Here is a 16,574-nt window from a genome sequence, read left to right as displayed (position 1 = left end):
CTGGCAGCATCTAAAATTTTAGTAGCAACATAAAATACTATGTGTGAGATGCAACATTAATGACTAGGATTAGGTGAAGTAGGATTGATAATATTTGGTTGTGTTAATTCTTACCCAGAAAGGCAGAATGTAAATTTTGGGTTGGTTATCAGAGATTCTGAGTCACCTATTTCAATATATAAGCTTTTAAATACTTTCTAAAATTAACTTCATAGAAGGTAAAACAAATGTCTAGAAACAGATGAATCTGCCCTGGAATTCCAGTATTAAAGGTGTTGGTTACTTTCACTTACATTTAAGCCAAAAACCTGAATCTTTACAAATCTTTTAACTTTAAAATCTTTTAATATTTTAGTTCTGTACTAAAAATGTATTCTCCCTGATTAGGTAAGAACAAAATCACTAGCCTCAAATTTTTCTTTTTCCTTAAAGATTGTATGAGGACTTAAGAATTGCCATTCTAATATCTTATGTAAAATCCCCCATCATGTGTGTGAAAGTTAATATTAAAAAAGAAAATCCTCTAATTTCTACCTTAACTGAGTCAGCCTTCCACCTACTGCTAAGGTTTCTGTGTACTTTTAGATATTCTGTTAAAATGACAACCTTTAACATGTGATAGATTTTGCTTGAATGAAGAATAGTCCAATTTAATCCAAGGAACAAAATTTTATACCTAAATTAAAAAAATGTATTTAAAAGAATTTGATAGGAGGGAAAACTGGTACTAATTTAAGATTTTCTCTTTGGTAATTCTTAGAATTTTTCTTGTTCTTAAAGCTCTGTCTTTTAAAAATAGTTTAGAAAGCGTATAACTAGGATGGGTATGTTTTGGTTGTGATTGTAACTTCTCTCAACTTGGCAGACCATAGAACCATCTTTGGCTTTTTCTCTGTTCATTTTTATTGCTATTGCTAGTGAAAGGAGAGAGAAAAATTAGTATAATCTTAATTTCTTTCATTTCCACCTTTTTTTTTAACCCTTTCCTACCCAGCAGTCAGAATTCCAAGTGACAGTTGAGAGATGAACAGTCTAGTTACATAATAAAAAGTTCAGTCCTTCTGCTCTTTGGATTTTTATCTGGGAGAACAAGATTGAGCTTATTGAAACAGGAACCAGTAATGGTGCCTAGTTGTTGTTTCTTCAGGTGTAGGAAGCAGAAAGACAACAAATACCAGGTAAGGTAACCTGTTCATACACTAAAGAAGGGAAGGCTCCATTTGGATGCAGGCCTGTGGATGAGGATACAAATAAATCAGTTACTAAGATCTCATTTATTCGGAATAAAATAAAGTTCTGGGGAGGCAGGGTTCTGAAGTATCTTTTCTTTTTTCTTTCTTTTTTTTCTTTTTAAGCTCTTTTTAACAAAAGAGCAGGGTTTTCATTCTTATTTTGGTAGATTTTAAAGATTTAGTGATCAGAATTATTAAGTAAAAACTATAAGGAGTAGGAAATTTTTCTTTTTGTCCTGTTGCCTGGTTGTATATTATTGTAGAGGGATTTATTGTGTAAATTGTAGTTTTGGAGAACATCTAGGGAGAACAGAATTGGATTAGATTAGGCCAATTATGTATAAAGGAAAAAGGTTGGATAGATGCTAAACTGGTCAGTTTTTTAGAATTATTTGATGAGCTGTTGACCAAGAGTATTTGTTACATTGTAACCTCATTAAAGGAAATTGATTTCATTACATATTTATGAATGGAGTCTGTTGGATATTGTCCTACATGCTGAAGCTACAGACATGAATGAGACTTGGTTCCTGTTCTCAAGAATGTGGCTTAGTGTGGAGACAGAGGTGTCATACAGAAAAGTATGATGAATAAAATTCTTGAACTGTGGTACAGGTTTAGAGGAAGAGATAATAAATTCTATCTGGAGGAGAGTGAGGGTGAAGAGGCACCACAGAGAAGGAACAACTAAACCCGATATTGAAAAAAATTGCCCAACTCCTGACGGGAAGTTCAAGCTAAGGGGATACAGTGTTAAAAATCATGGGAATGTATGCCAGACTGGTGTATTCACAGTATACTGGCATGTTGTGGAAGTGTAAAGTTTGAGGTGTAAGTAGAGAAAGATTGGCTAAGACCCAATTATGAAGGACTTTGTATGCTGTTTAAGGACCATGAACTTGATCTAGCCTGTTTATGGTAAACCTCTGAAGGGTATTACAAGGATGAATAAATGTTTTGTCTAACATTTTAGATCACTCTGGTAACAATGAAGTGTTTGAATTTGTGTGGGGGAGAAGTATGTAGGACTAAAGATATAATACAATAAATGATTAAGGTGCAGATAATAGTGTTAAAAGTTTTTGTTTTTTTTTTTTTTTGAGATATAATTGACATATAGCAAATTAGTTTCAGGTGTACAACATAACGACTTACATGTGTATAGAATGTGAAATAATCACAACAATAAGTCTAGTTAATAGTTAACATTTATCATCATGCATAGTTACAAATTTTTTGTTAAATCTTTATGTGAGATGGCATTCATCAAAAATAAATGGACAAAAAACCCATCGTGATAGATTTATAAACTTATTATATGATTTATTTTCATAGTTTATAAACCTGACTTAATATACTTTTGACAGCTCCTGTTTCTTTTCTAATGATAGGAAAGTTTTTCCCATTGGGATGTTCTTCCTGTACCCCTCACAAAATAATCCTTACAGACTATAGGCAGAGAGAAGGATTGTATGGTATTTTGATATTTGAGATGAGTGAAACTGAGGGCCTAACCTCAGGCATTGAAGCAAAGGGGACTACTTTTAGAAATATGTAAGAAGTAGAGTCTTAGGACTTGGATTTAGCAATGGAAAAATTAATAGTATTTGTGAAAAATGGTTACAATAAAATTGGGGGAAAAGTAAGAAACTAGCAAAATTCAAAGAGTACCAGCGGGAACTGGGATGGGCAGAAAAAATGTTCAAGGAAAAAGACCCCAAGCCTGTTTTGGTAGGCTGCTTAATTGCCTGAAGGCTTGGAAATGCCAAGGGGGAAGAAAGCCCGTCTTCTGGACACAAATTATAGCAGTGGGGACTTCTGTGTTTCTGGGGAGATGCTAGAAGGAAAGTGGTTAAAAGTAGCAGTTAACTTTCATGTTTTAATGCTTTACAAGGAAAATACGTTCATGGGTTGCTTCTGCAGTTTACAGTCTGTTTTAAAACATTCTGTATGTTTTAAGTGGAATCACATAATATTTACATGTTAAAAGTTCATTGATTTGTACACAGGATTTTTGCACTTGCTCATATATATGTTGTATCATAGTTTTTAAAAAGTCAAAAAAGTCAATTATAAGAAGAAAGAACAAAGTCTCTTTCCTGGCCTTCAAGGCTTTAGAGCTTTGGGTTTTTTATAATTTGAAGAATTGAATTGATATAGAAGAAGCAAGTTCTCTTCTTATTCTTAAGGTTTTCTTTTATAGTAATTAAAAAATTATAAGGTACTAATTCATTTTGCTAGCCCATATTATGCCTATCTTTTTTCTGTCTTTTTTGTAATTGCTTCTCTACTGTCTTGTGTTTTCTGAATTAAATAGTTCTTTAATTATCAGCAGTCTTCAAGTGTGGATTGTCTTCCTAAATTTTGGATCTAATTAAAACTAAATAATTTTCATAGAATTCTGTTTCTGAACTAGTTTTACCTCATCAAACTTGGTAAAATTAAACTTTTTTCTTTTTTTGGTGATTTTTATTTTAGCCTAATAAAGATGTTGTGGAACAAATGGAAAAATGGTGAGAGTTTAAAATTTTCTTTTTATATTTTAATGACTCATTTCTACCAAATTTGAGGTAACAGAAGTACTAACTATATTAATCTAGGTTGTTAAAATGCTCTTTGTACTTCATAATGGAAGAGGGTGATATGCTGTTGAGTGATTTGATTTGGGCTTACATTAGGTTTGTGGCATTATGTGTGGTGGTGATTTTGTTTAGGCTAGCATGTAAGCATGTATTACTTGAACATGTTTTACTTATTGTTAAAGAAGAAGTACCCTTAGACCATGATCAGAGAGATCCTCACAAACCTTTGTAGAATTAAGTTTATAAGAAATGATGGACACAGGAATTGATTGATGTAAAATATTTAGCAGTAATAGCATTTACCTTGAAAAATAGTTAATTCATATGTTTTAAATTTGTAATTTAGCATTCAAGAAAAAGATGAGAAGTTGAAGACAGTGGAAGAATTACTTGAAACTGGACTTATTCAGGTGGCCACAAAAGAGGAGGAACTGAATGTAAAGCATTTTATAGATTTGTTTTTCTTATGGGGTAGTGAATGTGAAGGAGATTTGCTATAATTTTAGATTTTCCCCATAGCTTTTGAAACTTCATATTAGTTATCCACATTTTATGAATATATCTTTTTTCATGAAATGTAACATTTTATTAGGAATACCAAAATGTGTAGTTGATTGTAGCATTCACTGTCTTAATGAAATAGATACTGTTTTTATGGTTTATATATGCTTCCTTTCTTCCACCCTTGCCCAAATTATAACCAAATGATAACTAGCAGACTTCATAAGTTCATGAGGTAGTATTGGAAGCCAGGGAAAGGAGAGTCTACAGTAGTGTTTTGTGATTATCATTAGCCTTAACTGACTTGACTCCTTCTTTCTAGAAGAAATGTTAAAAAGATGTGTCTGAGTTTAGGGGGAGAAATGACTTGATAAGTGGTATACAACATGCTGTTAAAGTGGTGGAAACATAAGCAGAAATACTTGTGGGCATAAATGAATTAAAGATCCATTTGGCTATCTCTAGAAGTTAGAGAATTATAGACATGAGTGACAAGGAGATTTCTGGACCTTCTAGAGATGGAAAGAAGCAGCTAAAGAAAAATGAGAAGGTAGGGTATTTTGAAGATAGCTAATTTTTTAGAAAGTAAAAGTATGTTGTGCTTATGTGTCTTTGTAAAAGGCAATAAGAACAGAAAATTCATCTCTGACGAAAGAAGTTCAAGACTTAAAGGCTAAGCAAAACGATCAGGTAGTGTATTCAGTAGATCTTACAACTGTTCTCTTTTAAAACAATGTTCTCTTTTAAACAATGGACAAACCTGTTTTGTTCAAATAGAGCAAATCTGTTGTTAATTCCTCCCTTCACCAGTGTGGAATTGTCAGAGTTTTCATCTGAATGATTAGGGACTTAATTAACAGTACTAGAAGCTACATTTCATTGAATGCTGACTTGTACACCAGACACTGGGTAGAGTACTCTAGATAGGATGTCATTGCTGCTTACTACGGCAATAAAAGGTTTTGCATATACAAGTATAATGCAAGACTCTAAGTAGCAGTAGAAGAAGCTCTCTGAAATTGGGCAGTTTCCTAGTTATTTGTTCTTTTCATGTGGTTAGAATTATTAATTGAATAATTGTAACTTGTTATCTATTGATTTTTCTTAACTGTAAATACCCTTAAATCTACTTACTTTCAGAGTGCTTTTCATTTTCATTATTATGACATTTAAAAAAAATCTAGAAAGAATTAATTCCTGGGTTTACTTTTCTCATTTGGATTTTGGTATAGTGGAAAATTTAAGGATAATATACTTTTCTGTTTCTGAATTCATTTATATTTTGAGCAGATTACTAAGTAGGATGCCCTCCTATTTCCAGGTTTCTTTTGCATCTCTAGTTGAAGAACTGAAGAAAGTGTAAGTAATGACCTTTTTAAACTGGTCTTTCTCTTTTGGTCCATTTTCTTAGTGCTCGTGAATCTTGTTTTATTGTGCAGTTGAGACAGTTGATGTATGTTAATAGTTTAACCTTCCACTCTAGAATTTTTTGCTGGTGGATTAAGAGAATTTAGCTGTGCTTCCTTAGGGTAGTGTGGTTGCTAAAACATCTATTTCTATAATCGATTCCATTTATTTTCTGAACTTACGGCATCAAATTATTACTTTTCTCTTTTTGCAGTAAGAACAGTAAGAACAGGTTATACTGGATAGAGAGATCATGTACCCTCTTGAGGTGTCTATGAGTTTGATGCCATTATTGTGTAGAAGTTCTGCCACTGCTTTCAGAACTCTGGAAGCCAATATTGTTGAGAGGAACTTGATTGTCCCTAGTGTTCTTCAGGGTATTCTTAACATCCTCTGTGCACTTTCAGAGCATGCCACCTGCTTCTCTTTGTGTGCATAGGCTTTAGCCATCTGGTATATCCTGATTAATTCTCATTTAGAAAGACTTAAGTATTTTTTTTTTTTTTCCTTCTTATCTGCAAGATACATTGCTATCTTACTTAAAATGGGAAGAGTTGATTTGGATGGCACTATTCATGATTTGGTTCTGTTATGTCTTGGTGGATCTTGATATTTCTATTAAAGTTTAATACTGCATTTCTTCATCTAAGGATCCATGAAAAGGATGGAAAGATCAAGTCTGTGGAAGAGCTTCTGGAAGCAGAAGTTCTCAAAGTTGCTAATAAGGAGAAAACTATTCAGGTATTGAGAAAGAGAAAATTGTGTGTTTTGTATTTTTGTTTATCAACTTAGTGAATATCATTTAATTTCATGTGTTTGTCTGTACATTGCATTTTATGTCAATTTCTATGTTTCCATTGTCCAATCTTGTCTGTTTTGTCATTGTCAAGGATTTGAAACAGGAAATAGAGGCTCTAAAAGAAGAAATAGGAAATATCCAGCTTGAAAAGGCTCAACAGGTAAAAATCCCAGAGCCATAGCATGACAGATTTATTAGTGTATGTGTATTTATGAGCTGTTTGGTTTTTTTCTTGTTACTCAGAAAAAAACTTTCAGTAGTGTGCTGTAAGTATTTTGGGTTATGTGCTTTTTATTTATTTTTTGCCTGATTTGAGAAAGTGTTCTTGATATCAATGTATTTTTTAACTCTTAAAGATTCTTTTCTAGAAATTTTGTGTATTAATGTTTCATTTTAGTTTGCCAACTTAAATACAAAACAGTTGGGTAAATCTTTTTAACCTTTTTGTTTTTTTTTAAATTGCATGGATCAAAATGTTTTGTTATAGAATATTGCTCAACCTTTGCCTGTAGAACCAAGTAAAACTTCATTGGCGGATTTCAGAGGTAGCTGGGATTACTGGACATATAGGGTGTGGGTGAATTTAACCTGATAAAGCTTCATTGAAAAAATGGTGAGATTGTGTGGACGAGATGATTCATCCAACAATTATTCAACGATATTTCCTGAGTTCCTCCTACTTGTGAAAACACTATGTTAGTGATTGAAGATAATGTGTTGAACAAAACAGGATATGATGAAAATATCACAGTTCTCTAATATAGATTGAGAGATTAGGAAAGTCTCTTGAGGAACTGACATCTAAGCCAAAATCTGAAAGGACAGTGAAGAGAGTGAGGGATAAAATGTAGTATTGAACTACTGTGTATGATGAGAAAAACAGGACAAAGTAGAGTACTGTTGAGTAGTTGTCCTTGAAGAGCTCTGATATGGTAGGGAGGTATATGTACAGTTAATACTCTATAATTTTCACAATTTGAGAATTAACACATTATTCAGACTTACTGTTCATATTTTTATTTTGTTACTCTTACTGTCATTGGAAACCAGAGAAGGCAAAATCAAAACACATCTCATTTTGGCATGAATAATTCAGCTAGGATTTTTTTTTTTAATGTTTATTTATTGTGAGAGAGAGAGAGAAGTGTGCGCGTGTGCGCACCTATGAGTGGGGGAAGGGCAGAGAGGGTGGAGGAGAAAGAGAGAATCCCAAGTAGGCTCTGTGCTGACAGTGCAGAGGCAGGGATTGATTGCACAAACCGGGAGATCATGACCTGAGCCAAAATCAAGAGTTGGATGCTTAATGGACTGAGCCACCCAGCTGTCCCTCAGCTAGGATCTTTGTAATTTAAAGTGTACACCTTTTAAAGCTTATCATAAGGCTTAAGGTAAATTGAAAGGATTATAAACTGCTTTTTTTCTGAAAGGTTTTTTCTTTGTATTTCAGTTGTCTATCACCTCTCAAATTCAGGAGCTTCAGAACTTGTAAGTACCATTTCTTTCATTTTCCTTTAATATCTCTTTTCCACAAGTTAAATACAAGTATATGCAAGTCAAATACAAATCAAATGCAATTATAATGAAAATCATAACTTCTTTTTAATTTCAAGTAATATTTTTAGGAGTATGAAGTAATATCTCAAAAAGCTCTCATGGTCTTAAGTTTTCCATTGGGGTTTAACTTACAGACTTTATGATGGGAATGGGGATAGTGTGGAAAGTCTTATTTTTCATAATTTATAATCCGAATATGACCTCAAACTGAGATGTTGCTTTTTGCCTATTTTAATAGCCACTGTGAAACTGGCTATATAATTCATAGCCAGACCAGTGATGATAAGCTGTCTAAATTCACTGGTATTGGCCTAAACAGAATGATACGGGATGAGAGTAGGGCTACTCTAATTTATTCAAGATCTGGATCTGCAGTGATAGATGGAATTTCTTTCTTTAATTGTCCTATACTTCTTAACTTATTATCTGCAAAATCACGTTGGCCTGTATACTTAAAATATTTATTTTTTAGTTTATTTTGTATCAGCCTGGGCTGTAAATACAACCTAAAATCTTTTACAGTCTCCACTTTTGTTTGTATAGTCTTATAACATTTTCACTGATGCTTCTTATTAACTTATTGTCAGATTAAAAGGAAAGGAGGAACAGATGAATACCATGAAGATTGTTTTAGAAGAGAAGGAGAAAGACATAGCCAATAGAGCGAAATGGTTGCAGGTGAGAAGTCAAAAACAAAAATAAACACTTTTTTTTTATACCTGAATGTCAATTCAGTTCATACCAATTCTTTTTCAGGATCTTCAAGAAGAAAATGAATCTTTAAAAGCTCATGTTCAGGAGATAGCACAACATAACTTGAAAGAGGTATAGTATAAACAGATTACTAGCATATTACATAAGAAATGAGAAATCTCTTTTTTGCTGTACTAGAAAATAAATTGAGTTTCCTTGTCATAAAAATCGGTTTATCATAATTTTGTTGTTGATAGAATAAATTAAATTTTATCTTTGTTAGGTCCTTCTGCCTGATTTGTCAACCTAAGTTTAAAAGTATTACCTATCCTTACTTTTTCACTCATACTTCAGTATCTGTGTTTAGTTGTCATATTAATCTGTAATCCTTTAAGAGGTGGATATTAAAAATTGAGTTAAAGTTCATTCTGTCTGTTTTATAAACAGCCTAATTTTAACATTTAATTACATTTTTATTTTATTGGTGAGTGATTATGTATGTATGTGTAGTGTGTGTGTGTGTGTGTGTGTGTGTGTGTGTGTGTGTGTGTGTATGTATGTATTGGTAGTACCTGATCTTTTAATGTTAGAATTAAAAATGTGAATCTGTTTCTTAGGCATGTTCTGCATCACGATTTGAAGAACTTGAGACGGTGTAAGTATAATTTTAGCCAGCATTTTAAAAGAGGAACTTCTCATAATTTTCCAGAAAGCACTTGAATAAGTGCTCATATTGAATAAGAAACTCATATTGAGTTTCTTTTAAGTCATTTTTTGTTAAATTAGGAATTATGGCCCAGAGGCCAAAAAAAAAGGGGGGGGGGCAGTCTCTGTTTGGCATAATAAAAAAGAGGCCTTTTAAGTGCTTTCAGATACCTGGAGACTTTATTCTTTCCAAGCCCTTCAAATCCATTTTCTGATACCTTCTTTCTGCTATTATAGACTGGTTTTATTTAAAGTCTTTTTTTTTTTAAACAAACTATGCAATTATTCTAAAGACAGGTCAAATTTATTTCAAATTGAAATCATTGTATTTGAAAGTATAACAGCTCTGAATCAACCAGAAGATAATCTTAGTTACAGCCTTGATGAAGATGATTGAATCTTTCTAGAAAAGTAACTTGCTTATTGAAGAGAATAGTATCTGTTGTCCTATCAGTTATGCTGTGCTGAGTACTAAAAATATTAAATCTGATCACCAGTCTTTATAGATGTTTATACTAGAAAATTTTTACCTTATAAAGTCTTCTTTTAAGCTAAATCAGTCTACAGTGGTAAGAAAGATATCTGGACTTCATCTTTTTGGCACACTATAAAATTAACAGATTTTGCTTTGATGTGATGCTGTCAGTCTTTATTGATATTTAAGAAGAGGCCCTTTGAAAATGTGTCTTTAAAAGTAAGGTATTGAGGATATTAGGTCATTGTCTTTTTGAAGACAAAGGAGATGTCTCCTCTTGACACTAAAATTCTTTTTTTTTTTTTTATTTAAAAAAAAAATTTTTTTTTTAACGTTTATTTATTTTTGAGACAGAGAGAGACAGAGCATGAACAGGGGAGGGGCAGAGAGAGAGGGAGACACAGAATCTGAAACAGGCTCCAGGCTCTGAGCTGTCGGCACAGAGCCCGACGCGGGGCTCGAACTCACGGACCGTGAGATCATGACCTGAGCCGAAGTCGGACACTCAACCGACCGAGCCACCCAGGCGCCCCGACACTAAAATTCTTATATGTGTAACATAATTGTTTATCTTGGAGGCCTTGTGTAACTGTTAAGGTGCTTTTGTTCATTTGCTAATAGAAAGCTTGGAGACACATTTGGGGTCCATTTGTAATAGGTATTTAGGTCATTAAAGAATGTGTTTTTAGATTTATTGCTACATCATATTTTTCTTTTTTTAATAGAATTTGGTTGGGGGGGAGCAATTTTAGGTTTACAGAAAAAACTGAAAGTACAGAGTTCCTGTATACCCCCTACCCCCACTCAATTTCTGTTATTTATTCTTGCAGTAGTGTGGTATGTTTGTTAGAATTGGTAAACCAGTGTTGACATACTGTTATTAACTAAAGTCTGTAGTTTCCCTTAGGGTGTTGTACATTCTGTGGGTTCTGAGGAATGTATAATGACATGTATCTATCATTACAGTATCATACAAAATAGTTTCACTTTCCTAAAAATCTCCTGGCTCTACCTGTTCATCCCTTCCTTCCTCTAACCTCCATCCCCAATCTTTGGCTACCACTGATCTCCATGATTACCGTCTCCATAATTTTGCCTTTTCCAGAATGTTATATAGTTGGAATCATACAGAATGTAGCCTTTCAGAATAGCTTCTTTCACTTAGCAGTATGTATTTAAGTTTTGCTGGGGTTCCCCCCGCCGCCCCCTGACTTTTAATCCTGTTCTTCATGTGTGCTCTTTTGTCATTTTTCATGTAGACTTATAAACATCTTGAAATTATTTTTACTTTCTACATTACGGTGGGACAAAAATAACGTTCATTTCAACAAATAATTGAGAGTCTGTTACAGGCCCTCTGGCACTGGGAATACTGAAATGGTCAAGATGGGTTCCTGCCCTGAGGAAATAGATAAACAGACCATTTTAATAGCATTAAGTGCTACTCTAGAGGTCTGTTGAATAGGGTGACAAGGGCAATTGGGATTCACTTGAGCTAGATAGAGTAAGATTTATGCCTATGCTGGCTAAGGGAGAACCAGATTAAATTATACGTAGCATCTCTTCACAAAGGCTTGGGCATATTGTAAATTCCCAGGTCAACTAATTATGGCTTTATGTTTTTTATTTTAGATTTTTCTCCTAGATAAAGCCATACTTAAGAAATGTTAACTATGAAATAAAGTGTAGCAGTTTTATGATGTACTTTGAGTTGAGCGATTCTGGGAATAATATCTTTTAAAACAAATTTATAAGTTGGTATAATATGGGGCGAAAGAGCTGTTAGGCATTGTTTCTGCTATCATTTTTTTTTTAATAGATGATATAGAAGTCTGTCCTTTTTTATGTGTATAACTGAATCAGATCTTTGTAAAAATTCTAGGTTGAAAGAAAAGGAAAATGAAATGAAGAGAATAGAAACTGTACTAAAAGAGAGAGAGAGTGATCTTTCTAGCAGAACAAAGCTGTTACAGGTGAATATATTTAATTAAAATTAATTATTGTGTGATTTGTCTTTGCATGTTTTAAACAATTTTAACTACACAAAAAATAGGATAGACTCTTTCCTCCCAGGCAGATACTGGGTCTCATTCCTAAGAAAACTATCAATTATTTGTATATCTTTTGAGAAAGTGCCCATGCATAAAATATGTGTGTAGGTGTGTACTTGTTTTTTGTTTTTTTTTTTTTAATTTTCTTTTTTCTTCTTTTTTTTTTTTTTTTTAATTTTTTAACCTTTATTTATTTTTGAGACAGAGGGAGACAGAGCATGAATGGGGGAGGGTCAGAGAGAGGGAGACACAGAATCTGAAACAGGCTCCAGGCTCTGAGCTGTCAGCACACAGCGTCCGAAGTCGGACGCTTAACCGACTGAGCCACCCAGGCACCCCTGTACTTGTTTTTTAAACACACTTTTTAACCATGCACACATTTGTATTTGGCTTTTCTCCCTCAATTATTAATGTTTTTGAAATCTTTCCACATAAGCACGTTTCTGTCTTCAACTTTCTTTTAAATGTTTATTTTTGAGAGAGAGAGAGAGAGAGAGAGAACGAGTTGGGGAGGGGGAGAGAGAGGAGGGTACAGAGGATACGAAGCTGTCTCCATGCTGCCTGCAGAGAGCCCAGAGTGGGGCTGGAACTCGCCAACTGTGAGGTCATAACCTGAGTGGAAGTTGGCCGCTTAACCGACTGAGCCACCCAGGTGCCCTTCTGGCTTCAACTTTTAATGGCTTCATGGTGTTCTCTTGTATCATCTGTCCTCATTTATATAACCAATCCTGATTTACAGATGCCTGGATTATTTAGAGTTGTGTTTCCTGTTACAACAGTGAATATCCTTAAACACACATTTTTAATACTTTTGCCTGTATTTAAAATTCCAGGAAGTGAATTTTGGGGTCAAAGGTTTATGCGGTTTCTTTTTTCTTTTTGAAAGAGGTAGTTAAAATTGAAAACCCGTATCTCTTCATCTTGTAGCTAATATTGAACATACTTACAGAACATTGATTTGAAATGATAGCAAATTGCAGATGGCTGCATTGTCCCAACTGCTCTTGGTCACATTTCATGCTCCAAGTGTTGGTTCGGTTAAATTCTCTCTCTCCCAAGTGGATTCATTTTTAATTTTGTTAGATAATGCTAAGTCGCCCTCCAAAAGTGGTTTTTACAAGTTTACACCAATAGAGGGCCATTTCCTTTTCATCTTCTCCCAACATTGATAGAGATGAAAACATTTGATACTCTGCTTGAAAGATAGTGGGATTATTTTAATTTGTATTTGATTGTGAGAGAGGGGGTAAGTACTCTTCATTTGTCTATTAATTGGCCTTCAGTTTTTCTTACATTTTTCCTCTAGATTGACTTTTTCTTATTAATTTATAACATTTTTTTATATAATAAGGGAAATTATTAGCCTTTTGTCATATGAGAAGTGATTTGTTTTTTTAAGTTTTTCTTTTTATTTAATAGTTATTTCTCCTCCTTTTTGGAATTTTAAAACTTTTATGTGCTCAAATATAAGTAATTTCCTGAGTGTTAAGTCTTGGAATGAAAAATATTTTCATGTGTTTCGATATGTTTATAATTTACTTTTTTGTTTGATGTCTTACATATATGTAATTTATTTAAGTTATGAGAATAACATTTCAAGCTTGAAAAAAATGCTAGCCACATTATTAAATAATCCATTATTATTTTACTGCAGTGGTTCTGCCCCCCAGGGGACATTTAGCAATATCTAGAGACTTTTTGTTGTCACAGCAGTGGAGAGCTGCTACTGCATATAGTGAATGGAGGCCATGGATACTGCTAAACCTCCTACAGTGTACAGGACAGTCCTATCAGCAGAGAAATAGCCAGCCCAAAATGTTACTAGAACTTGCCCTACTGATCTGAAATGTCACCCCATACTAAATTCTTATAGGTATTTAGATCTGTTTCTGGATCCTGTTTTCTTCCAGTGAGACTGCCCACTCCCAGATTGGTACTGAATAATTTAATTATTCTAATCTTATCCTGTGTTTTAATATAGGGCTTATTACTTTTAATATTCTCACTTGAAAAAAATTATTACTATTTTAGAATTTTCCTGGCTTGTATGGTATGTTTCAAAAGTTTATATGGAAAATAAAATCTCTGCACAGGTATTCATGTTAAAATTTTTTTTTTAAATAGGAAGTACAGGATGAAAACAAATTGTACAGATCTGAAATCGAGCAGCTTAAGCAACAGAACTACCAACAGGTAGGTACTGTTAGGTGGCTTGCCTTTCATTTATGTGGTGAAAAGTTACATAATTCAGACTGTCTATAAGTATTCTTACCATTATGCCTTTTTATTGAAAATAAAGTATGTTGGTTTATTTATCAAATTTCTTTAAAAAATTTTGCTATGTCATATCCAAAGTAATATATAATTTATAAAGCATACACAAATAATGTTACTATCTATATTCCAGCTCTGTTATATATGTGTGTGTGTATGTTTTCAGATCCTCCAGAATGCTTTTCTTAGCAAGTCCATTAAAATCCTATCATAGTTAAATGTAGGTGTATACCATTTTCCCTTTCCCTTCAGTAAAAATATGAGTTATTGGAGAGAAACTAGAAAATGTGTAATATTATCAGTAATAGTTTACCACTATTTAAAATACTTTTTCAAGGCGTAATTCTTCTTGGTAAAAATAAAATGGAAATAGGTTTTTTTTTAAAGATGTTACCAATATATCCTTTCAATTATTTTCTGAATGTATATAAACTAGAAAGTATTATGAAGGGCAAAAGAATTTGTCCCTCTCAGCAAGGAGATTATAGTATAGTAGTTTAGTATGAAAGGTTATAATCTTCAAGGTATATAAATACTGTATGTTGTGTACTTTTGCACGTTATGTAAAATTAACTTTCTGTTACGTGCAAGTTAACTTTTCTTAGTTTTTCTTTTAACTTCACTTATGTTATTTGGACTTTTGGAAGCTTAATATAGTCAATATGAATTTAATGTGTTAACTCAGTGCTTTGCACATGCTAGGAAGTTGATAAATACTTGTTAAGTGAAGAATTTATGTATGTAGTGACAATGATTTGATTTAGTACTCAGTACATTTTTAAAATGTATACATATTTTTATTAAAATTGGTGACAGGCATACAGAATATATAGTATTTTTACCTTTGTTGTCTTAATTTATATCTGAGAAGAGTTTAATTTTTTGTGGTCTTCTAGAAAGCTTTACTTTGAAATAATATTTAACTCTTTTAACAGGCCTCATCTTTTCCTCCACATGAAGAACTATTAAAAGTGTAAGTAATAATTTTGATTCACAGTTGGGGAAGTGGTAATTGTTTTTATGTGCTAAACAGTTCTCAGATAAGCAATTTAACTATAAATGGCACCTAATTTTTCTAATTCTATTTAAATTTCTTGCACCTGCAGGTCACTAGAGTTTAGCTGTGCCCTTGTCTGAACTGATGTACCTTTTTATGGTGTTTAGAGTTTAGTTGAGGGAGATTTTGAGGTTTTTAGGCATTCAGAAAACATCTGAATAAAGTTAAATTGTATTTTCAAGGCTTTACTTATTTACCTTACATTATCTCAGTTATCTTCTGATATCATTGTGGAATTGGATGATGCAAATTTAAGTTTCTGCTTCTGCATTTTATTTAAAAGATTTTTTTAAATGTTTATTTTTGAGGGGGGGGGGCGGGGGACAGAGGATCCGAAGTGGGCTTCATGCTGACAGCAGAGAGCCCAGTGTGGGGCTTGAACACAAACTGTGACGTCATGATTTGAGCAGAAGTTGGACCCTTAACCGACTGAATCACCCAGGCGCCCCACTGCTTCTGCATTTAAAAAAAAAAATTCATCATCTTTATGGTTGCTATCTTTTAAGGGGACTTTTTATGCTGAAGCACTTCTCTTCCATTGTTGGCTGGTATTTTTCTCTCAGAGGGTACATTTAAGGTTATTTTGGCTAACTTGGTATGTTTGAACATGCTAGATGTTGACCACATTAAGTGTTGTTCCATCTTGAATCATTTACAGGGTTGTTGGCTTACTGGTTTAGAATTATTTACTGGTGAATTAAGTCTGGAGTTTGACTATTTATAGCAAAGTCAGCAAACTTTTTCTGTAAATGGCGTGTAGTGAATATTTTAGTCTTTGTGGGCCACAGAGTTCTTCATATTTTTTTTTTTTTTTTTTTTTTTATTCTTTAAAAACGTAAAATCAGCTCTTGGCTAGAGGGCCAAAGAAGGTCTGTGGTTTGGGCCCAGAGCCCTAATTTGCCAACCCCTTGTATAGAGCCTTATTCTTAAGGAAGAGCTATTTGTAATTTGACTTTATATCCAAGCTGCTCTCAACTGTAACAGAATTGAATTGGGAATCTTTGCCATTGCTTTCTGCATTGCTGGGAATTAACTAATGCATTAGAACTAGAAAAACCTGAATCCTGATAATGTTATGAAAATGATGACACTTACCTTACATTAATATCACACTTTTGTTGTGGGTTAGCCATTTAAAGAAAGTCATAACTGATTTCATTACCTTTTGGAAAAAATATTTAAGGGAATGCTTGTACATCAGTTTTCACTCTTCTGAAAATAGCCATTTCTCTGCCATAGATAAA

At 33.3% G+C, this 16,574-nt stretch overlaps 1 protein-coding gene across 7 annotated transcripts in view; it reads left to right on the top strand.

The window, feature by feature from the left end:
- KTN1 (kinectin 1) overlaps window positions 1-16,574 on the top strand; it is a 114,192-nt gene that overhangs the window by 73,156 nt on the left and 24,462 nt on the right. For 5 of the 7 annotated variants that reach the window (XM_047079604.1, XM_047079602.1, XM_047079601.1 and 2 more), the window contains exons 19-31: window positions 3,711-3,745; window positions 4,161-4,251; window positions 4,937-5,005; window positions 5,637-5,674; window positions 6,373-6,463; window positions 6,613-6,681; window positions 7,969-8,006; window positions 8,663-8,753; window positions 8,832-8,900; window positions 9,386-9,423; window positions 11,831-11,921; window positions 14,124-14,192; window positions 15,209-15,246. In XM_047079604.1, coding sequence (XP_046935560.1) covers window positions 3,711-3,745; window positions 4,161-4,251; window positions 4,937-5,005; window positions 5,637-5,674; window positions 6,373-6,463; window positions 6,613-6,681; window positions 7,969-8,006; window positions 8,663-8,753; window positions 8,832-8,900; window positions 9,386-9,423; window positions 11,831-11,921; window positions 14,124-14,192; window positions 15,209-15,246 — 827 coding nt within the window. The remainder of the gene's footprint in view (window positions 1-3,710; window positions 3,746-4,160; window positions 4,252-4,936; window positions 5,006-5,636; window positions 5,675-6,372; window positions 6,464-6,612; window positions 6,682-7,968; window positions 8,007-8,662; window positions 8,754-8,831; window positions 8,901-9,385; window positions 9,424-11,830; window positions 11,922-14,123; window positions 14,193-15,208; window positions 15,247-16,574) is intronic. The other 2 variants (XM_047079603.1, XM_047079600.1) reach the window with 1 other exon arrangement.

Source organism: Lynx rufus, unplaced genomic scaffold, assembly GCF_022079265.1.
Source record: "Lynx rufus isolate CCGP_SWC_20201006 ecotype Redwood Valley unplaced genomic scaffold, mLynRuf1.p SCAF_17, whole genome shotgun sequence".
Classification (NCBI taxonomy): Eukaryota; Metazoa; Chordata; class Mammalia; order Carnivora; family Felidae; genus Lynx; species Lynx rufus.
Note: the sequence above shows the minus strand (reverse complement) of the source record. Positions and strands in the feature narration are given on the sequence as shown.